Source organism: Dasypus novemcinctus, chromosome 1 (genome assembly GCF_030445035.2).
Source record: "Dasypus novemcinctus isolate mDasNov1 chromosome 1, mDasNov1.1.hap2, whole genome shotgun sequence".
In the NCBI taxonomy this organism is placed as follows: Eukaryota; Metazoa; Chordata; class Mammalia; order Cingulata; family Dasypodidae; genus Dasypus; species Dasypus novemcinctus.
In genome coordinates this window covers 206,778,855-206,800,971 of record NC_080673.1, presented here as the reverse complement: position 1 = coordinate 206,800,971, position 22,117 = coordinate 206,778,855, and the positions used below count along the sequence as shown (strand labels likewise).

General features: G+C 47.4%; 1 protein-coding gene across 9 annotated transcripts in view; it reads left to right on the top strand.

Moving 5' to 3' along the window:
* Positions 1-22,117, top strand: part of FAM193A (family with sequence similarity 193 member A) — a 227,574-nt gene that overhangs the window by 191,010 nt on the left and 14,447 nt on the right. For all 9 annotated transcript variants that reach the window (XM_058301418.1, XM_058301388.2, XM_058301395.1 and 6 more), the window contains 6 exons: positions 731-1,003; positions 2,490-2,772; positions 3,509-3,692; positions 5,387-5,617; positions 9,895-10,729; positions 20,770-20,851. In XM_058301418.1, coding sequence (XP_058157401.1) covers positions 731-1,003; positions 2,490-2,772; positions 3,509-3,692; positions 5,387-5,617; positions 9,895-10,729; positions 20,770-20,851 — 1,888 coding nt within the window. The remainder of the gene's footprint in view (positions 1-730; positions 1,004-2,489; positions 2,773-3,508; positions 3,693-5,386; positions 5,618-9,894; positions 10,730-20,769; positions 20,852-22,117) is intronic.

The following is a 22,117-nucleotide window of genomic DNA, read 5'->3' as shown; positions in this document are numbered from 1 at the left end:
ACTAAGGCCTTGTCCCCAGGGCCCTGTGCTCAGCCTCGTGGCCGCTGGCATGGCTATGGAGCAGGGTGGCGACCAGGCCTCAGCCCAGTGCCCAGCAGGGAGGTTGACACCATGCATCGGGCCACCCGAGTGCTGGGGCTTCCATCCCCTTCCTCTGCTTTCCATAATGACCCTACATGGGATACGTCCCCTCCAGTCAGGTCCTTCCACCCAGCTGCCTCCACTGCGAGGCTCAGCTGCGACCCTTGAGGCAGGGCCAGGTGCCCCTACAGAGGGGCTGCGCCTGCACCTCCTCTCTGTCTTCACGTAGCAAGAGCCTGCAGGGGGCCCGCATCCCGGCCCTGCAGTGCTCAGAACAAGCTAGACGTGAGCTTCCTGGTCTCTGCTTGGAAAGGGCTTCTAGCTGTGTGACCTTGGGCAAGTTGCTTAGTCTCTCTGAGCCGCAGTGTCTTCATCTTTCAGATGGGAATAATAGTACCAGCCTGTGAAGATAGTTGTATGACATTAAATAAAATACCTTTTGAAAAGCACCTGGCACAGGAATTGGCACATAGTGGGTGCTCAATACAGCTTTTTTCTTAGATGCAAAGCCAGTTGACAGTGTCCTGCTAGCAGGGTCCTCACTTCACTGGCAGCCCCCGGGCTAGGTGTTCAGTCATTAGCATGTCCAAGAGTTTGGGCTAAATGCTATTTCTTCTAGAAGCCTTAATTTTCCCATTCTTCTCTGAAGGGAGTGACATATTAGGAGCAACACTCTCGGAAGCAAGGCCCGAAGCCCTTCCACCTCCATCTAGCAACGAAACAGCTGCCGTTTCGGATAGTAAAGAGAAAAAAAACGCTGCAAAAAAGAAGTGTTTGTACAATTTTCAAGATGCTTTTATGGAAGCAAACAAAGTCGTCATGGCCACGTCGTCAGCCACCTCCTCCGTCTCCTGCACAGCCACCACGGTGCAGTCAAGCAACAGCCAGTTTAAGGTGTCGTCCAAAAGACCCCCCTCCATAGGTAAGGCGGCCCGCCACAGGGCCAGGCGACTGTGGGTGCGTGTTCACCTCTACGTCTCCATCGTCCTTGTGATTGCATTTGAACTCCTCTAGCCAAAGGTGTAAGTGTCATTACTGTTCCCCACACTACTCTAGGGCAAAGGGAACCTGACTAGATGGGTGGCTGGACCACTGAACCCCCGGCCTGCAGTCCCTGTGCCGCCCCCTGGGCTAGGAGGGGCCTCCCTTGCAGTGCGTGGAGGGGAACCCAGGACACATGTGCTGATGGGGTCCCAAGCACCCACAGCACCCAGGTGCGGCCTCAGGTTAACCTTCTCACAGAGCAGGAAAGGCCCCCGAGCACAAGGGAGCAGCCAGAGCTAGACAGGCACATGTCAGAAGGCCACGGGCACTGGCACAATGGGGCGGCCTGAGCATCAGAAGGAGCAGCGAGAGGACCATGGCACTCCAGCAAGACTAGGGAGCCCAGGTGCACAGGTGCTCAGAGGAGGGAAGAGGGCACAGCCCTGTCCCACAGAAGCATGCCACCTCCTCCTGGCGTGAGAGGGAGGCGCAGGCGACCTCCAGTGCAGTCTGATTCGGGTGTCTGCTGTGGGTGCTAAAACCACTGATGTGCAGTTATCTCAAAATAAAAAGTTTAAAAGAAAAGCAAAGGAGCTACTCAGCCAGAAGGCAGGTCCATTTTCTGTATTCCTACCACCTTGCTGCCTGGTGTGATGGTGACGAGAGCCCAGCCCCTCCTGGGAACCAGAGTGGAGAGACCACGTGGTGAGATGGTGGGACAGAGGGCAGGACTGTGGACCCACTGCACACTCTCTGCCGCCCACCTCCAGGCTTCCTCTGAGGAAAGACCAGCTCTTGTTGAACTGGTCAGAGGAGAGTCCCCAGTTCTGTTTGGGGCGCCCGTTTCTGCAGCCTGCAGCCATCACCCACAGAGGACTGGTTACAAATGACAGGTGCCTCTGCCACAGAGGAAGTTTTGGATACCCCTTGCTCGTGCGCTGAGTCCTTCCCACCCCCATCCTTGAAGTTGTGCAGAGATGCCTCTCCTGAAGTCAGGCTGGAGGAGACACGGCTGCTCCTGATGAAGGGATGCTGGCCTGGAGCCTTACATGTCAGTGCTGGAAAAGGCGGAAAACGGTTAAAAGAGGCTGGTTGGGAAAAAGCTATGGCAGACGTCTGGAGGGAGATTGGAAATCGGGCGCAGAGACTCCGGTGGCGGTGCTGGGCGTCTCTGGCTCTCAGGACTCCGCTCTGAGGTCTTCAGGGCCCTTGGGCCAGGGAGTGTGAGAAGTAACGATGGCAGGCACCTGATGCTCGGTGCATCTGGGCGAAGGGCTTGTGGGGTCACTGGGCTAGTCCTGCAGATTCTCTGTAGGTTTGAACATTTTCAAAACAAAAACTGGATGGAAAAATTTCGTTTCAGGAAAATAGGAATGATGATTAGATTCCTTGTTGTCTTCACCTTTGGGCGTCTTTCCCTGCAGGTGAAGTTTTTCACGGCCTCAACCCAGAGGACCCCAGACACGCAGCTCCAGCTGCACCGAGGAGCAGCCCCACGGGACTGGCCCCATTGCCTTCCCTGGCCCCCGCCACACTGCCACCAGCCGCCACGCCTCATCTTGCCAACCTTGCAGCTCCATCATGCCCCAAAACTGCAACCACGGCTCCTGGATTTGTGGATGCACGCAAGAGCTTCTGTCCCGCTCCCAGCACACCCCTGCCACCCCCCACCGACAGCTCCATGAGCGCCCCTCCCAGCGTCTGCAGGTGAGCCTTAGCGTCGCCTTCTCACCCAGGCCAAGGAGCTGGACCTTCCTTGGAGCCCTGCAGTCAGAGAGCCTGGTGGCGTGTAGAGGAGAGGAGAGCAAGGACGACCCTGACCATGCCTGGGGATCTTAGCCTCAGCCTTGTGCTGAAGAGGGCGCAGGCCTGGGGTCAGGTGCAGCTTCAGGTTTGTCTTTGAGAGGAGATCACCTCCTAACCGATAGCAACATGAGCAGCTGTGCTGCAGTTGGTGCCCAAGTTTTATTTGTCACACCTTGAGAAGAGTCAGGAGGAAAGGTCTAAAGTCAGAGTAGAAAAGAAAAAATGAATCAGAGTAGAGAAGCACAATACGACACCCACCACATAAAGAAGACAGTCGCCCTGCCCTGACCTTGCCCCTTTGAAGCCCCTGCTCAGGAGCAGGCGCAGGGGGCTGTCGTGGGGCTGGGAGGGGACTGGAGAGGATCGGTATGTTATGGCTCGCTCTGCACCTTAGGGCCCTGAGCCCCAAGAGCCTGTTCTAGGTGCGGGGTGTTTTCTGTGAAAGGTCCCACGCCTGAGCCACCTGTCCACGTCGCTGTGTGGCATTCCCTGACCGCCTGTGACCCTGGTGGCCTCTCATCGGTGAGACGGGCCAGCGACAGGCTGTTGTGAGGACCGGAGAAGCTGCCGGGAGGCGTGCTGTGTGCTCCCTGTTGGAGGGACTGCTCGCTGACCACGCCTGTCCGCGGTTTTGCAGTGACCCCGACTGCGAAGGGCACCGCTGTGAGAACGGGGTCTACGACCCACAGCAGGACGACGGGGACGAGAGTGCAGACGAGGACAGCTGCTCCGAGCACAGCTCCAGCACCTCGACCTCCACCAACCAGAAGGAGGGCAAGTACTGTGACTGCTGCTACTGTGAGTTCTTCGGGCACGGCGGGGTAAGTGTGTCTGGCCCAGGCCCCGGGGGTGGGCACGAGGGCACCGTGAGCTTCAGTGGTCTGTAGCAGGTACACAGAGCAAAGGCTCACGATGCCTGTTCTTGAGTTAACGTCTTCGTTTAAAGTGAAATGAGGAAATCCCTGCAAGGATTTGTGCAAGAATCAAATTCTAGGTTGAATCAGGGTATCATTATTTGGTGTGTGAAATTTTATTTGCAATACACTTAAAAGCAGATATGATCTGAAATAGCCATTCCATTTCTAGGCTGTACTTATCCTAAAGAAATAATTGACTATTTACCCAAAGATTTATCTAGAAAGATTTTCATCGCTGCATATGGTATTTGTTTGTGATTTTTAAGAACAGTTGCTGGAGCTGGTATGTGTAGCACGGTGGTTGAGTGCCTGCTTCACATGTATAACATCCCAGGTTCAATCCCCAGTGCCTCCTAAGAAATACCAAAAATGAAAGTCAGTGAGGTGTAGGGTAGCCCAGCAAGCATGTGACAGTCTGTTGAATTCGGGTGCACCCATCCAGTGGAATTCTATGGAGCCAGTTACAACAATAGTGTGTGCGTACAGTTTGTTGCTCTTCTTTAAGTGCATAAAATTCAGCTTACATGTATATGTGTACAGCTTTCCAGAGCAATGGCTTGCATATCTACAAACAAACGTTAGCCGTGGTTGCCTAGGAAGAGTAGGAGGCCTTGGTTTGCCTTTTTCTCTGTTGGTGATGATTGCATTTTCTAGAATATGTACACGCGATATTTTCTAATACTTATTAAGAAATATCTTGGGAAGCGGACTTGGCCCAGTGGATAGGGCGTCCACCTACCACATGGGAGGTCCGCAGTTCAAACCCCGGGCCTCCTTGACCCGTGTGGAGCTGGCCCCTGCACAGTGCTGATGCGCGCAAGGAGTGCCCTGCCACGCAAGGGTGTTCCCCGCATAGGGGAGCCCCACGTGCTAGGAGTGCGCCCTGTAAGGAGAGCCGCCTAGAGTGAAAGAAAGTGCAGCCTGCCCGGGAATGGCGCCACACACACGGAGAGCTGACACAGCAAGATGACGCAACAACAGAAAAAGAAACACAGATTCCCGGTGCTGCTGATAAGAATAGAAGCGTTCACAGAAGAACACACAGCGAATGAACACAGAGAGCAGACAACTGGTTGGGGGGAAGGGGAAAGAAAGAAATTAAATAAATAAATAAATCCTTTTTTTTTTTTTTTTAAGAAATATCTTAGTGCTGGAATTAAGTGGAATTTTTACTTTCTCTTTTTAGTTTTTTTTTGGGGGCACTGCAGGGGAAACCTACAAATGGATGGAAAGATACACATTTACTGATAGGGAACAATAACGATAACACACTAAATAAAAAGTAGATAAATCAGTATGTGTAATTACTCCTTTTTCTGTTTAAAAAGCCATTCTTGACATAACTGTACATAGTCTACCAGACTTTTCATGAATATATTGTAACTTGGAGGGGCAGATGCTAAAGCAGTGTGTTCAGAGGACTTTGTGATCGTTTTGTCTACTCTGCATGAGTATCTTATTTCCTTACTCTTCACAATGAATATGTATTACTTTGAGTAATAAGAAAAAAGTTATTTTAAAATGTATGCTCTGAAATGGTTATATTCAAAATTGTTATAACTTGAATCTTAATCTAATTATGTTCTCATTTGTCTTAGCCTCCAGCTGCTCCAACAAGTAGAAATTATGCAGAAATGAGAGAAAAGCTTCGTTTACGCCTGACCAAGAGGAAAGAAGAACAACCTAAAAAAACTGATCAGCTCTTAGAAAGGGAGAGTGTAGTTGACCATCGAAAGGTAGAAGATTTGTTACAGTTTATAAACAGCTCAGAGACCAAACCAGTAAGCAGTACTCGAGCAGCCAAACGAGCAAGACATAAGCAAAGAAAGGTAAACAGGAAAGTCTCGGTCTTTCTGTGGCCCTTGTGCACCGTGGGTGCTCTGGCAGTGCTGTGAGGAGGAGGCAGGCAGGGTCTAGAGGCCACAGCTTGCCCCGTGTGTTGTTCAGGAGCCCTTGCCTGAATTGGAAGCTGGTTAAAAACTCTACTTTGTTCCTGTTTTCAGAAAACCACTTACCAACCATTTGTGTGACAGGCTTGTTAACCAGCTTTTTCACAAGCCAGCCCTGGAGGCAGCAGCACGTGGGGTTCCCTTCTTTCTGCGGGATGGAGGGGGAGCCCTTGGCCCTAGAGAGTCGGAGAATGGTGGAGACCATGGGTGAAGAAGCAGCTGCTAGGGGGCGCGGAGCAGGCCCTGGGGCAGGCAGGCCCTCCTGGCTGCTGTGCTGCGCAGTCTCCACGTGTGCCGCCCTCCCCCTGCCCACCAGCCCTTGCTGTTGGCAGCAGAGGAGTCAGGCAGTGCTGTTCCGGGAGGGGCCGGACAGTGGAAGGGAAGGAGGACTCCCTGCGTGGGGAGCCCCGAGCTTTGGACCCTGTGCGGGAGGAAATGGCATCTCTCAGGGACAGGCAGGCTGGCCCAGGCTGGGGGCCGTGAGCAGACTTGCCTGTGGCCTGGCCGATGGCCATGACGTTCAAACTATGTGTCTGCTCGTCAGTAGTAAATGGAGTTCTTTGCTTCAGGTTGACATTGGGAATGAGAGAAATAGCATCTACTCTGATTGGGTGTGATTTTTGTCCATAAATCTACCCCCTCCCCCATTTCTGTCAGGATTTTCCACAGAGCGCCCTATGCTCAAACCATTCCCCAGATCCTCTGGGTCTCTGCTACCTAAAGAAGTCAGGATCCAAAGAACAGAGCCTGGAATGCAGTTTTGGGACCAGCGTAGAGTGGGATGGAGTGCTGTGGGACGAGGCGCGGCCCTCACCTCTGTGGTCAGGCAGAGACGTGGGCCGTCGTCTCCAGGTATGAGGGGGAGAGTCCCGTGAAGTTGGACCCTATGTCCTAGAATTGCTTCCAACATCACTATTTATAGTGATTCTCTAATACCCCTGATGCTCTACAGAGTAGATTAACCACCAGGAGTTGTGCCCAGTGTCCTAACAATAGGTCTGCCCTGACCACCAAGGCCAGTTGATTTAGTTGCTCATTCAGCCTTGGGGGAGAAGCTTGGTCGCCCCAGGAGATGTGGGTTTGCCAAGCCCCACAGGAGTAGAGAACTCGGGGAAATCTCAGGGGGTCCAAGGCCCCAGAGGCTCCCCTTTGGGACTCCAAGCCCCCTGCTTTTCAGGGGCGCCCTTGAGCCCTGACTGCCGTTCCGGTGCTTACAGGCAACCTGGACCTAGAGCTTCGTGCGACAGCAGCTTCTGGCTGCCGGTCGGGCCAGCTGAGCTTGTGAGGCTCACCCTTGTGATTCTTCCTGGAACCCAGGGTGTCTCTTCTTTCTCCCCTGCCAAGCTGCTTTCCACAACGGCTACACGGTTTCACGCTCCCACCCACAGTGCATCCTCGCCAACGTTTGATACTCTCCGGTTTTTGGGGGGTTGTTTGTTTTTTTAAATAATAGCCACCCTTGTGGGTGTGAAGTGGGACCTCATAGTGATTTTGATTTGCATTTTGCCAATGTCTAATGATATTGAGCATCTTTTCATGTACTTATTGGCCATTTGCATATCCTCTTTGGAGAAATGTCTGTTCAAGCCCAGCGCTCTGCCTGTTTCTTGTAATTGGGTTGCTTTTTTTGTTGTTGAATTGAAGGAGTTCTTCACTCACTCTGGATTCCAAAGCCTTTCGCCAAATAGGATTTTCACCTATTTTTTCCCATTCTGTAGGTTGTCTTTTCACTTTTTTGATAATATCCTTTGATGGACAAAAGTTTCCAATTTTGATAAAGTCTGATTTCTGTCTTATTGCTCACCCTTTTTCTGTCATACCTAAGAATCCACTGCCAAGTTCCAGGTCAGAAAGCTTTGGCTTTCTTTAGCTGTGTTTTCTTTAAGAGTTCGCGCTCTTACCTCTTAGGTTAGGTTGTCAGTCCATTTTGAGTTAACTTTTTGGTCTTACTTTTGCCGTGGATGCCCAGTGTCCCAACACATTGGCTGGAGGCGGTTCATTCCCCACTGCATGGACATCACCTGGCTGTGGCTGCTTCTGGACCTTGACTTCTGTCCCGCTGGTCTTTGCGTCTGTCCCTCTGCGGGTTCCACGCTGCTCTGGCCACTGTAGCTCTGCAGTGCGTTTTGAAAGCAGGGAGAGAAGATCTTCCAGCTTTGTTCCTTTCTAACTATTCAGGGCCCCTTGCAATTTCCTGTGGATTAGAGGGTCACCTTTTCCATTTCTGCACAAAAGGCTCCTGGGATCCTGACGGGGCTCACATCAGATCTGTAGGTCACTCTGGGTAGTAGTGGCCGACAGTGGTGACAGCCTGAGGCCTTCCCACTGCCAACACAGGCGTCTGGCCACTCATGAAGGCCTTCATTTCTTTCAGCAGTTTCTCACATGGTGAGAGAGTATTCTTTCAGACACAGTCACGAGTGGAATTGCCTCTTCTGACTGGCGTGGTGCTTTGGAGCAGAGCGGAGGAGCAGCGGCACAGGGGAGACCAGATGGGGCAGCTGGGCCAGATCAGCAGGGGCTGCTGAGGGAGGGGCAGGGGAGGGCAGGGCCCCCGGGAGGCCTTGCCTGCCCTCCTTCCAGGTGCCTGCTGGGTCGGGGCGGGACCAGCCAGCAGGAGGAGGCCAAGCATGGGCAGCACGAGAGCCGTGGGGACAGAGGGCTGGCGCTCGTGTTGTAAGTAAGTCTCCTTAACTGAGCCTGGGTTTATAAGAGGCTGTGAGCTGGTGGTTGAAATAAAGGCAGCAGATAGCCTTTTCTTAATCTACCTGTAGATTCTGTCACGGTGGCAGGTTCAGCCCGTATCCTTGATCTTGACCCCGGCTCCGCAGGAGGCTGATGACTGGGGAATTGGGTGGATCTGCCCAGGTAGCCCTCCCCACCTTTAGTTACTCTCCCGGATGCAAGAAGGAGCGTGCGCCAGAACATAAGTCGGCACACACCATCCTTCATCAAGAGACAGAAAGCGCCAGCTGGACTGGCCGTGCCAGCATGCCTGCTGGCAGAGTCGACTTGCCCTCGGTGCCAGCTGCGCGGCCTGGGCCGTGGCCTCTGCGGGAGCTTCGTGTTGGCTGCTGTTCCCCAGGAGAGGCTTCTCTTAAAGACCTAGTGCAGCAAGGTTTTCAAACAACTTCGCTCGGGTTCTATTAAATTTGTCATGTTGGATCTTTTAACATAACTGTATTATATTTGTTTTTCAAAAAAAAGACAAGTAAATTTGTTTTTTAAAAAATACGCCTACTGAAATATTTAAAGCATTGTGAGAAAATGACTTAAAGTAGGAAGAATCTTTAAATTTTCTCATGCAAAATGTTTTTACCAAAGTGTCTCATAAGCACTAGCCTTTGGGGAATTTAATAACAGGAGGAGCTGTGCTCCTTACCTCCTAATGGCTTTCCATTTGTTTTCTGAACAGAAGGAATAATTTCCATTTATGGCCTGTAATATATGTCACTATTAAAATATAGTCTTCATCTTGGGATGAAAATCAATTTTCTATCAAGCTGGATAGCAGAAATATACGAAGGTCGATTTGCCATGTAATATTGGAAATTTAGTCATTTGCTCTGTCACACTGGTAAAGATATATTAGAACTTTTATTTCCTTGCTAGGATGGGAAGAAACCATTCTTAGTTTTTGAGAACGTGTTCCACATGTCCTATTGACGCATTAATGCAGCAGCAGCAGCCTTCACTAGGAAAGGTGTGCATGCTGAGTTCTAGGAAGTGTTAACTGTTGCACACTCAATCTGTCGTGTGAGCCACCTCGTGCATGGAGGCCGAAGGCCATGTTTCCTTCCAGCATCCAGGACAGACCACTGCAAGACACCGGGAGGAAGGGAGGCAGGCAGGCAGGCGCGGCGGCTTCCCGGTCCCGCTTCGCGCTGGCACTAGGGTAGAGGCTGGGAGGAATTGCTAAGCAGTGCCCCTCGCAGAGTCAGGCTAGGCCTTGGTGGGCACGTGAGGCCTCACTGGTCTGTGGGCTGGAAGAGCTCGGGACAGGGCGGTTTCACACTTTTGGCTTACGATAGCCCCATCAGAGTTTGTTCATGTTCCATTGCGTGACTCGATTTTCAAATGACCTTATTTTCCTGAATGTCTTAGTTTCTAGAGTACTTGCTGCTTTCTTAAACTGCTTTTTCTTTTCATGCCGACAGCTGGAAGAGAAAGCCCGCCTTGAAGCCGAGGCCCGGCAGCGGGAGCACCTGCACCTCCTCGAGGAGCAGAGGCGGCGGGAAGAGGAGGAGGAGGAGCGGCTCCAGGAGGAGTTCCAGCGGCTCCAGGAGCTCCAGCAGCTCAGAGCTGTGAAGAAGAAGAAGAAGGAGAGGCCAAGTAAAGACTGTCCCAAGCTGGACCTGCTTGCCAGAAACTTTAAGGGGGCAACAGAGTCTGTGCCTGACTCTGAGAACATCCACAATGGCTCACTTGAGCCAACTGAAGACCCAGAAACCTCATCTCGCTCCCCTTCCAGACATGTGAATCACACAGAGCCGAGACCGGGCGCCGACGGGGACGCCAGGGACTCCAGGGACTCCAAACTCCTCCTCCCAAAGGAGGTCAATGGGAAGCAGCACGAGCCGCTTTCTTTTCTCTTTGATATAATGCATCACCATAAAGAAGAAAGCAGCAAACAGAAGCTAAAGCAGACCAGTAAGGCCAGCAGCGAATCCGTGAAGAAGCCAGTGGAGTCCCCCAGAACCCCAGAGGGGCTGCCCAGAGCCAGGCCCCAGACGGAACCCAGGGCGAAAGCGGTGGACCTCATGGCCCTTGCCGAGCAGAAGAGAGAGGAGCGGAGAGCCAGTAGTCACAGCAGCCACAAGAAGCAGCTGAACCACATCCGGGAAGAGAGGCCAGCCGCCGCCCCCACTGAGCCCCCCTCCCCGGGCGAGCATGTCCCGAGCGGCAAGCCGGTGCTGGCGGGCTCTCCCCAGCCCAGGGGCAAGGGCAAGAAGAGCAAGAAGAAGAAGGGGGACCGCGTCCGCAACTCCATCGGTAAATACCGAGCCCCGAGGCCCGTAGGGCGCGGCCTCTCAGTCTCCGGGGGAGGTGCGCCCGGGACTGGCCGTCTGTACCTCCTGCTCCTGTCTGTCTGCCTCTGGTTTTGTGCTGTTTTTGTGGCCTTTCTCTCTCTGTGAGGGACAGGTAGTCACTGTTCATATGTTAGCGTCTTATTTTGAAATAGTTTCAGACTTAGCACAAAGCTACAAAAATAGTACAAAGATTCCCATAGGCTCAGGCTCCCCACATCATGTTACTGCATTTGCTTTATCCTTCTCTCCCCCACCTCTCATTTTTCTGAACCAAATGAGAGTTAGTTACAGACACGATACACCTCTGCCCCCAAACAAGGATGTTCTCTTACAAAACCACAATACAGTGATCAAAATCAAGATATTATCACTGACGTAATACTTTTATCTAATTATAAACCTTACTCAAATTTTTCCTGATGTCCCATTAATGTTCTTTGTAGCAAAAAAACAAAGTTTTTTGTTGTTTCTCTGGCACAGGGTTCAGTCCAGGATCACAGGTTGCATTTAATTGTCATGTTTCCTTAATGTCCTTTATATTGGATCGTTCCTCAGTTTTTTCTGCTTTTCATGACCTTGGCATTGTTGAAGAACTCAGGTCATTTATTTTCTAGAATGCCCCTCTATTTGAGTTTGTGTACGATCTCCTCAGATTGGATTCAGGTCGTGTATTTTTGCCACAGCTCCCTCAGAATTGATGCTGCACCTTCTCAGCTTGTTGTATCAGGAGGCACAGACCATCTCTTGGTTCTGTCCCGCCATGTGGTTCTTGATCTTTGGTCAAGATGGTATCTGCCAGGTTTCATTTCCCCCTCGATAATTAATAAATACCTTCTGGAAAGATGAATGTCCTGTTTTCATCGTTCACCCACTAGTTCTAGCTAGTGTCTGTCAATGATTCTTGCCTAAAATAGTTATTACTTTGTTCTTTGCCAAATGACTTTTCTGTTATTCGTCTCCTTCTACATTGTTTATTTAAGCATTCTACTCTTAAGACAGTTTTCCTTCTCCTCTCCTCTGCCTTTATTTTTTCACTCATTTAGTTATTTCTATCAGGATGGAGTCTTGGATTCTGTTTATTTTGATGCCCCAGTTGGCCAAGACTTGGCCACTGGAAGCCCCTTGAGGACGGCTCCTTAGTGCATCTGACTCCCCAAGCGCTTCCTCACCTACTGGCGCAACAAGACAGTCCAGGCTTAGCTTGCACTTCCCAGCCCTGGAATTGGCCCTTTCTCCAGGGAGTCCCGGTTCTTTTTAGTGGCGAGTCATTGCAAACCCAAATCTGAGTGCTATTGTGTGTCGTCGTTTCTAGGTCCTTGTGGTTGACTAAGCTAGGAAACGTGGGGTGTCTGTGTTTCTTCTACCTGACTTAAAAGTCCAGGTGCTCCCTGACAGAGCCAGTTCCGCTGCAGGGCTGCTGGGCCCGTTCTAACCCTCCCCCTTCCAGATCTGTAACGCCCTTCTCTGACAAGGAAAACTGGGTTCTTACTGTCTGCAATATAGTTACTTGTTCAATTCCAGAATACATGCAGTTTCCAGATTGCTCACCCTTATCACTGTGAAAAACAAATGAACTGTATTCCAATATTTGCTCAGTTTTTTTTGTCTTTGGTCTGTGGGTGTGTAGTCAGTATATTGTGTTTAAAAGTTACTTGGGTTGATCCCCAGCTCCGCTCCTTTAGTACCCTTACATCATTATTTGAAATGCAGTCAGGTTCATGTGTTTCTCTTTTGTATTCCATTTTGGTTTTTGTTTTCCCCATCCCTCTTTTTTTTGCCATCTCATTCCCACCGGGCGCCTATAGGTAAATAGTCAATTTCTATCTTATTTTCTTATTTTTTTTCACAAAAGATAGCATGCTCTGGATAATATTTTGAGCTTTACTCTTTCTTTCATGTAAAATATTCTGGAAATCACTGCATATCGGTTCATAGAGCTCCTCCTCATTCTTTTTTTTTTTTTTTAATAGCTGTTTAGTACTCCGTTTTTAGACGTACCATAATTTATCCAGCTGGTATTCTCCTATGGATGAACATTAGGTTTCCAATGTCTTGTAATTACAAACAGTGCTGCAGTGAGTCCCCGTGTGTCTACTTTCATGTTGTTGGCGGTGTGTCTTCAGGGTAAATTCCGAGAAGAGGCCTTTCTGAGTCTCAGGTAAGTGCCCACGTGATTCTGCTGGGTACTGCTGTCCTCCTGGTGCTCTGCCTCCCGCCTCACCAACAGAGCGCAGTCCTGCCTTGTCGTCTTTGCTGGTCCATTAGGTGGGAGTCATACCTCCATGTAGTTTTAATTTGCCTTTTTGTCTCTTTCCAACAAGTTCACATAATTAAGGCCTGTTTGTCTACCTTTTTTGTGAATTTTCTGCTTGTATCATTTTTTAATTGGATTTATGGTCTTTTCCCTTCAATATTTAAGGGTCCTTTACATGTTAACTGTGTTGGATGCTGCAGATATTTTCTCTCAGTTCATAAGTTGTCTTTTAACTTTATGATCCTTTTGAGCCAGGCAAGAGTTTTCTTTTTTAATTTTATATATTCAATTCTTTGATCTATTCTTTTGTTGCCTCTGAATTTTGAATATTGTTAGAAAGCATTTCCCTACGCTACTGCTAAAGAGGAATGTACCCTGTTTTCTTCTGGTATTTGTGTAGTTTCTTTTTATTTTATTTTTTTCATTTAGACCCCTGACATATATACCTTTGGAATTTATTCTTGCACATGGTATGTGAAGTATGACTCCAATTTTATCTTTTTCCAAATGGTTAACCAGTTGTCCCAGCACCAGTTTTTCAAAAGTTCTTCCGGTTCCAGTGATTTGAGAATGTCACTTTAAATCATAAACTAAATTTCCATGTGTATTTGGAGCTGATTCTGAAATTTCTCCTCAGTTCCACTCTTTATTCGTGTGCTGTCATCTCCCCAAGGCTTTATCTTCCCTAGCACTCTATATTCTACTCCAGTTTAATGTCTCCTAGGGCTTTTGTCTGCTCACAGCTGTCTTTTCACACGGGGCGGCTCTCCTTGCGGGGCGCACTCCGTGCGTGTGGGGCTCCCCTATGTGGGGGACACCCCTGCGTGGCACAGCATTCCTTGTACACATCAGCACTGCGCGTGGGCCAGCTCCACACGGGTCAGGAGGCCCGGGGTTTGAACCCTGGACCCTCTATATGGTAGGCAGATGCTCTGTCAGTTGAGCCACAGCTGTTTCCATTGTTTTGTTTTTTAAAGATACTTAGATTATATAAATGGTACATTAAAAATATAGGGGATTCCCATATGCCCTGCTCTCTACCCCTCCCACTTTTTCCCACATTGACAACATCCTTCATTAGTGTGATACATTTTTTACAATTGATGAAGACATTTTGGAGCATTGCCACTAAGCGTGGATTATAGTTTACATTATAGTTTACATTGTAGTTTACACTCTCTTCCATGCAATTTTCTAAGTTACAACCAGATATGTAATGGCTTGTATCCATCATTGCAGTGTCATTCAGGACAATTGCCAAGCCCCAAAAACGTCCCCATAATACACCTGTTTTTCCGTCTCCCTCCTCTCAGAACCTCCAGTGGCCACTGCCTCCACATCAATGATAAAATTTTTTCCATTGCTAGAATCACATTAAGTCTATACCAGTAAGTCTGCTCTAGTCTGTTGTTCATTCCCCAATCCTGAGGATTCTGGAACGGTGATGTCTGCTCCACCTCTAATCGAGAGGGGGCTTAGATCCCATGGGGCAGATGGATGGGACTATCTTGCTTGCAATTGCAGACTCTCTCTGTTTCTTGGGATGGTACATCATCATCTCCTTGTTAGTTGTCCTGGATGAGTCTGATAAACTATAGGGTAGGTGTTGCAACTCTGTTGAGATTCAGGGCCCAGCTGGCATATGGACAGCGCAAAGATTTAAGTCTCTTGGACATACACCTGTCAACTCTGTCACTAACTGTAAGTTCAAAGAGAAGGGACAGAAGAGCCATGTGTAGGGAAGCCACACCTGAGTCCAACTCTGTCACACTGGGGAGCATGAGTTCCCAAGTAGAGCCCACTGGCAGGGCACCAAACTCTTGAACTGTCTACCCTGCCCATAGTGTCTGGATGTCTCCGCTATTTACGGCAATATTTTCTTTGGCAGTCAGTGAGATCATGCGAGATGTGCATAAATGTAACCTCTGGAATGACCTCCCGACTCACTTTGAAGTCTCTTAGCCATATAAACTCATTTGTCTTTACCCTTTCGCCCTTTTGGTTAATGTCTTTCTCCAGTCGCACTGCTAGTTGGTACTTGGTAGTAATCCCTCACTGCCAAGGAGGCTCATCCCCGGTAGTCATATCCCATGCTGGGGGGAAGGTAATGCATGTAGATGCTGAGTTCAGTTTTAGAGAGAGGCCACAAGGAGAGAGCAACAAGGAGGCTGTCAGGAGGTATCACAGCTGTTCTTTCCAGTTTTCCTAGCTCTTTTTTCTGTTTTCCCTTGTGAATTTTACTGTTAAGTTACCTAGATCAATTTTTTTTAAAAAGTTTGTTGCTATTGTTTGGGGAGTACATTAAGTCTATAAAGTAACTTAGGAATTAATGGCTTTATGATCCTGATAGTTTTCCTTAGAACAAGGGACGCCTTGCCTTTTCCATTTGGTGTCTTTCAGGAATGTTTTAAATGTTCCCTCACGTAGATTTCCCATGTTTTACGTTAAGATTATTCCTAAACATTTCATCTTTGTTTTTATTTTAAGTGAAGTATTCTCTAATATTATATCCTGTACCTCTGCCTTGTCCAATGCAGAAGCCACAAGTCACATTTCACTATCCAGCACTCGAAATGTGGCTGGTCCCAGTTGAGATGTGCAGTCACCAAAAAAATACACATTGTGAAATAGCTTATAATTTTTTATGTTACATGTTGAAATTATTTTGGATACATTGAATTAAATATATTATTGAAATTAATTTCATTTGTTTCTTTTTCCTTTTTAATGTGACAACTAGAAAATCTTCAATTCCTTATGTGGCTCACATTATCTTTTTTTTTTTTTTTTTTTTTTAAGATTTATTTATTTATTTAATCCCCCCCTCCCCTGGTTGTCTGTTCTCTATGTCTGTTTGCTGCGTCTTGTTTCTTTTGTCTGCTTCTGTTGTCGTCCGCGGCAGGGGAAGTGTGGGCGGTGCCATTCCTGGGCAGGCTGCACTTCCTTTCGCGCTGGGCAGCTCTCCTTATGGGATGCACTCCTTGTGCGTGGGGCTCCCCTTCGCTGGGGAGGGGGGGCACCCCTGCGTGGCACAGCACTCCTTGCACGCATCAGCACTGCGCATGGGCCAGCTCCACGTGGGTCAGGGAGGCCCGGGGTTTGAACCGCGGACCTCCCATGTGGTAGACGGACGCCCTAACCACTGGGCCAAGTCCGTTTCCCAAATTTTCTTTTTTTTTTCCTTCCCCTTTGTACTGTCTATATTAGCTTTGGGTGTCAATATTATACTTGCTTTATAAAAAGAACTCAAGACATTTTCCTTCAGTTCCAGTATTCTGGAACAGCTCATGCTGCATCTGGACTTACATCTATCCTTTGAAGTGGTGGTGAAAATCTTGTCAGTCATCGGGCCTGCTGCTTTTTTGTGGGGTAGTTCTTGATAGCGTTCTCTCTTTCCTCTCTGGACATTGATCTGTTTAATATTTTTGTTTCTTAAGAGGTCAGTTTTTATAAACTGTATTCCTACATTAAATTATCCTTTTCAACTAGGCTGTAAAATTTATTTGCATAGATACTTAGAAAGTAGTATCATGATTTTTTAAAATTTCATTTTGGGGAGCAGATGTGGCTCAAGCAGTTGAGCACCTGCTTCCCACATGGGAGGTCCCAGGTTCAGTTTCCAGTGCCTCCTAAAAACAAAAAACAACAAGCAAAGCAAATGAAAAGACCAACTCAGGGGAACTGCTGCGGCTCAGTGATTGAGCGCATGCTTCCTACATATGAGGTCCCAGGTTCAATCCCCGGCCCGCTACCTTGGGGAAAAAAATTCTTTTCAATGGTTATTTTCTCCTTGTCATTTCTTATCTTGTATATTTGTGTGTTCTCCATAAGTTTCCTGATTAAGTTAGTGGTTGGTCAATTTTGTTAATTTTTTTCAAAAGCTGGGCTCTTGATTTAATAATTATATTTACTAGTCTTTCCTCTACCTCATTAAGTTCTGCTTTTCTCTTTATTTCCATCCTTTGCTAGCTTTTGTTTTACTTTGTGTTCTTTCTCTTAACTTTTTGAGTTAAAATGTAGTTCATTTGTTTTCATCTACCATTTTTAATAAAAGTTAAACACTTTGAATTTTCCTCTTATTGCTTTAAATGTGTTCTGTAAAGTCTGGTCAATAAGGTTCCCCTTTCACTCAATATTAGTTTAATAGGTGACTTAAATTTCCAGGTGGGACAGCCTTTTTTGTTAGTAATTTCTAGGTCTTTTCGCATTGTGATCAGAAAGTATTACTTACAGTTTGTATGTAGTATTTCTCCTTCATGAGAGTTAATATTTTGTTTGTGACCGAATATATGAAACTTCTGTGAATATTTCCAATGCACTTGAGAAGAAAGTGTGTTCTATTATTGTGGTGTAAAATTCCATGTACATCGGTGATACAGTGATTAGTTACAATGTTTAGGTCTTCTCTTTTCTTTTGTCCATTTGACCTGTCTTCCTTATTTATGATTAATGTGTTTCTTTCTATATTTTCTTCTATCTCCTGTAGTTCTGTTATAAAAGAGGTTTCTGTGCTATTTGATGCAGTTATAACTCATATCTTCTTTGTAAATCGTGGGTTTTGGTTTTGAGAATTGTCCTTGTTTGTGTCATGTTTCATGCTTTTGGCTTGAATCCTACTTTGTAATTTCTGTGATTGCAGCTCTACTTTCTTTTAGTTTCTATTTGCCTGGAATTTCCTTTATTGATCCCTTTGATTTTAGCCTTTCTGGAGTCCCTTTGTTTTAGGTGGTCTCTTGTTTACAGCATAGACCTGAGTCTTTGTGGGCCAAATTGAAAATCTCCTTTAATAGGTGAGTTAAGCCCATTCACACTTGCTGATTTAACTGATACGGTTGATCTCAACCCTATGTGATTTCAACCATATGCTTTTTCTGTGTGACATTTTTCTTTTATTCCTTAAAACAAGGAATTTTTCCCCCTGTGTACTTGTGCCTTTAATTCCCCTAGTCCCCAGTTTCCTTATTTAACCTTTCACAACTAGGTTTATCTGTTTTAATGTTACATTTAAGATCAAATCCTTTACTCCCACTTACTGCTTCCGTAGTAGTCAGTGAGCTAATTCTACTTTTTCTGCTTTTCTCATCTTTCCCTGTCCCTTCTCTTCCCACTCTTCAGTTGCATTATTTCCTTTGAACACAAAATTTTCTTAAGTCTCTAATTACATACGTTTAGTCCTCATATTGGACCTTCTACTGAAGTATTCCTGGTCATCTTTTGGGCTGGATGAGCTTATTTTCCAGCAGATTTCCTCAGGTTGGGCTCATGGGTATGACATTCTCTGAGTTCCTGCATTTTAAACTGTTTTTCTATGGTTTTGACAATGAACACATAGTTTAGCTGGATGTAAAATTCTTGGTTCACACTTACTTTCCAACCTTCAATTTAGTTTTATTGCTGAAAAATTTCTTCTAGGTTCTGAATCTGTTTGCAATTCTGTTTCATTTTTTCTTATACCAATTTTATATACTGTTAGTTTTAATTGGGAAAAATGCATATTAGAAATCTCCTTATTGGCAGTACTTACAGCAGAAATGCTGGCTCTGTGTTGGTTTTTTTGGTTGAGACTGGTTGCTCTTCTAGAAATATTTCTAGAATAACTTGAGATTGAGCTTTCTTAGACTTTTTATTTATAAATGCTCCTGCCCCACCTCTGTGCATCAGTGTTTCCTTGACCAGGGGCCATTGTTCTGCTATTTTAGTCTTTCAGAATAGAGACTTGGAGTGTCCCTCACACCTTGATGCACCCTTCTGGCAGGCGTGGGGGTCTTCTGTCTCCAGGTGCCCATTCCCGCTGGCTGTTGTGCACTGTCATGAGTCCAGGAAGTGGTCATTGGCTGCATTTTCTTTGAACCATGTCTTTGCCCTTCATCCTAAGTTGAGTTTTTCTCAGAGGTCAAGTCTGCCAGCCTCATTACTCTTTTTTTGGTAGAGCTGCCCAGCCTTTGGCAGGAGACCAGCAAATCACCTGAGGCAACTGGTGAGCATGGGCCTCTGGCCAGCGATTTAGCCTCCTTGGTCTCCCAGAGCTATTGTGAGCATTATTGAGATAGCAAAGGCTGGCCTGGAGCCTGGAGCCACGGCAGGGCTCCGAGGAACTTCCGCTCCCCAGGCCCCAGCCCCCACCATCCCTGGTACCTGTACCCTTGGGAGGGGCTGGGCCTGGCCCACACCCTCTTGGCTGTGAGCTTGCCAGAGGGAGGGTGTCGGAGGTGAAATGTGTAACGTGCTTGAGCACGTTTTACTGAAAGTTTGGTTGCAAACTCCTGGTACTTAATATTTATAAAAAAGTTTGTTGTTTATGAAAAATGATTGCACATTTGATACTTTGCAGGCTTTTTTGCATATGCTGTATCCTTTGATTTACGCTGCAGTAAGAGCTGCATCAGCTCTGGCCAGAATCCATTTCTGACTCTGAGATACGGGGAGCAGGCAGGGATCCAGCAGCGCAGGGGAAGGTGCCTTGCCCACCGCTGGTCGAGGGTGGTGGGGGCCGTTGGTGAGCAGACCATCCAGGTAGCGGCCCAGGGCAGGAGATGCACCTCCTCTGGGCCTCGGTGAGGTGGCCTTCTAGCCCCTTCTGTGGACAAATTGAAGCGTAGGCTGTCAGTCAGGTCAGAAGACGTGTCGGGCCACTGTGACCCACGGGGTCACGCGGACCGGTCACGTGGCTTACTCCGTGGCGGTAAAGCAGATAGCCCTGGCCAGGCCTGGGGTTTCTGTGTGCTGGCAGGGTGAGGGCGCGTGACCCAGTGCTGAGTGCTTCTCCCACAAGGGCAGGTGCTGCTCCGCAGGCAAAACAGGCCTTCATTATGCTACTGTGGAAATGGCCCTTTGAGAGAGAGAGATGGGCTCCTTGCTTATTAAGGAAGCTGAAGAAGTGTCCCGTTGTTAAGGTCTGTCAAAGAAATGGAGACTTGGCTGATGTGGAAATTTAAGTGGCCTCTCGTGTCTTACCATGGATTGTGCCAGGTGCTGTCAGTGCGCCCCCCAGCAACCCGAGTGTGCCCTGCGGGTGGCCTCACTTGGCACACGAGGCTCAAACAAGGCCAGACTTGTTCCTGAGTCATGGAGAGTGGGCCTGCTGTGAGGCCCCCTTCCTGCCATACCCCCTTAGATGACGCTTGGCAGCGATTCACATGGGAATGAGCAGAGCCAAAGAGAGAAGCTGAGATCCTCAAATTCAGCTGGGATTCTGGGACTGGAAGTTTTGTGGTTGAATGATCCTGAATCAGCAGGCACCCTACTATCCTGCCCGTTTTCAAAGAAGAGGAATTATTTAACTGCAAGCTGCAATATAGCTGTGCTTGTTTAGGGCAGCTGTCAAGGTTTTGATGACGTCCGGGGCAAATCCTGAGGGGTCTGGAATAGTGTTTGTAAACAGTGCCTGGGGGAGGTTGACACCTGTGTCCTCCCTCTGGCAGGGCTTAGGACAGTGTGGAGCTCAGGTTCCTGGACTATTCTACAGGATTCTTCATCTGGCTAGCTGTGTTTAAATGACCGATCACATGGGGATCTCTTTTCATGGAACTTTGTTCAGCAAACATGTGAGCCCCTTAATTTCCAGGTTGAATTTGTGTGCTCACAGGTATACCACAAATGTCTGCCCTCCCTTGGCCTTTTGTGAAAGTCCTGTTTTCAGAATTTTTATAATTTGTTAAGTTGTTGGAACTTAAGTAAAACCAAATGAATTGTTCTATTCTGGTAAATGGCAAGCTGTTGTAATCTGATTTACCCTTCTCATTTTGCAGATGATGTCTTTCTGCCTAAAGATATCGACCTAGACAGTGTGGATATGGATGAGACTGAAAGGGAAGTGGAGTATTTCAAAAGGTAAGCATTCAGACTGCTTGAAATAAGGATATTTTCATGGTTACCATAAATGCTTGTTTTTCTCTTTCATTATCCTCTCATAGCATTTTCAGTTGTCTTGGATGGAAGTTCCACCAGCCACCCTGGCTGCTGAGTTCCGTACTAGTGGCACAGGCCTGCCTCACACGTCCCACCCAGGCCCCCAGCACTTACACACACACACACACACACACACACACGCTTCCTCCCCAGTCACCCTTTCACACCCACTCCCTCCCTTCCTCCCCTTTACGTACAAAGAGTAGTACATGGGAATGGTTCTCAGAGGGTTTCCCAGTACCACGTGGGAATGCGTGAGCAGTGCAGATTCACCAGCTGAATCGGATTTGTGGTTGGGCCCAACAGTCTGTTCAGCAGGCCCTCCAGGTGATCCTAATGTGTTCTGTAGTTTGGAAACATTAATATGGCATCCTGTTAAATAGAATATTTTAGAATTGTTCAGCTTTCCTAATGGGTAAACTTTCTCAGTATTCTGTTTAATAACATTTTATCTCTTATGTGAATTATAGTGGGAAAAATTATCTTACCTTTGGAAGTATTTGGGCCTCTTTATTTAAAATAATAACACAAAAGGAGTGGCTAGTTTGCAGTGGTGAAAGTTATGGACTCTTATCTGAAGCATTGTAAAAAATGTTTGGGGAAATTTTATTTATATTTAATATGTGTGTGTGTGTGTATATAATCACGATTATCTTAGTAGGTGAAGAAAAGCATTTCCTAAAGTTAAACATCCATTCATAGTAAAAACTCTTAATGGACTAGGCATAACTTCCTCAATGTTATAAAAGATATCCATAAATAAAATGCAGCAAATATCATACTTAATGATGAGACATTAAGAGCTATCCTTTGAGTGTAAAAAACAGATAAAGATGTCAGTTTCCACTACTTATATTTATAAAGGCATGAGAAAAGGGGGATAAGATTAGAAGGAAGAAATGAAAGTGTTCTTATTCTCAGATGATATGATTGTGTTTGCCCAGAATTTATAGATAAATTACTTGAATTATTAAGACAGTTTGGCAAGGCTGTCAGTACAAAGTCAGTAGAGGGAACCTGCTTCTGATATCATGGACAATTCGGAGTGTCTAGAGGTGCTTTCCCCAGCTTCTGCCCCGCAGTCCACACTCACACTCGCTGAGGCATTTCTGCTCGTGCAGCAGGCAGGAGGCCCCCAGGAACCACCCTTCCTTCCTCTCAGGAAAGAGAAAAGGCCTGAGCTGGGGT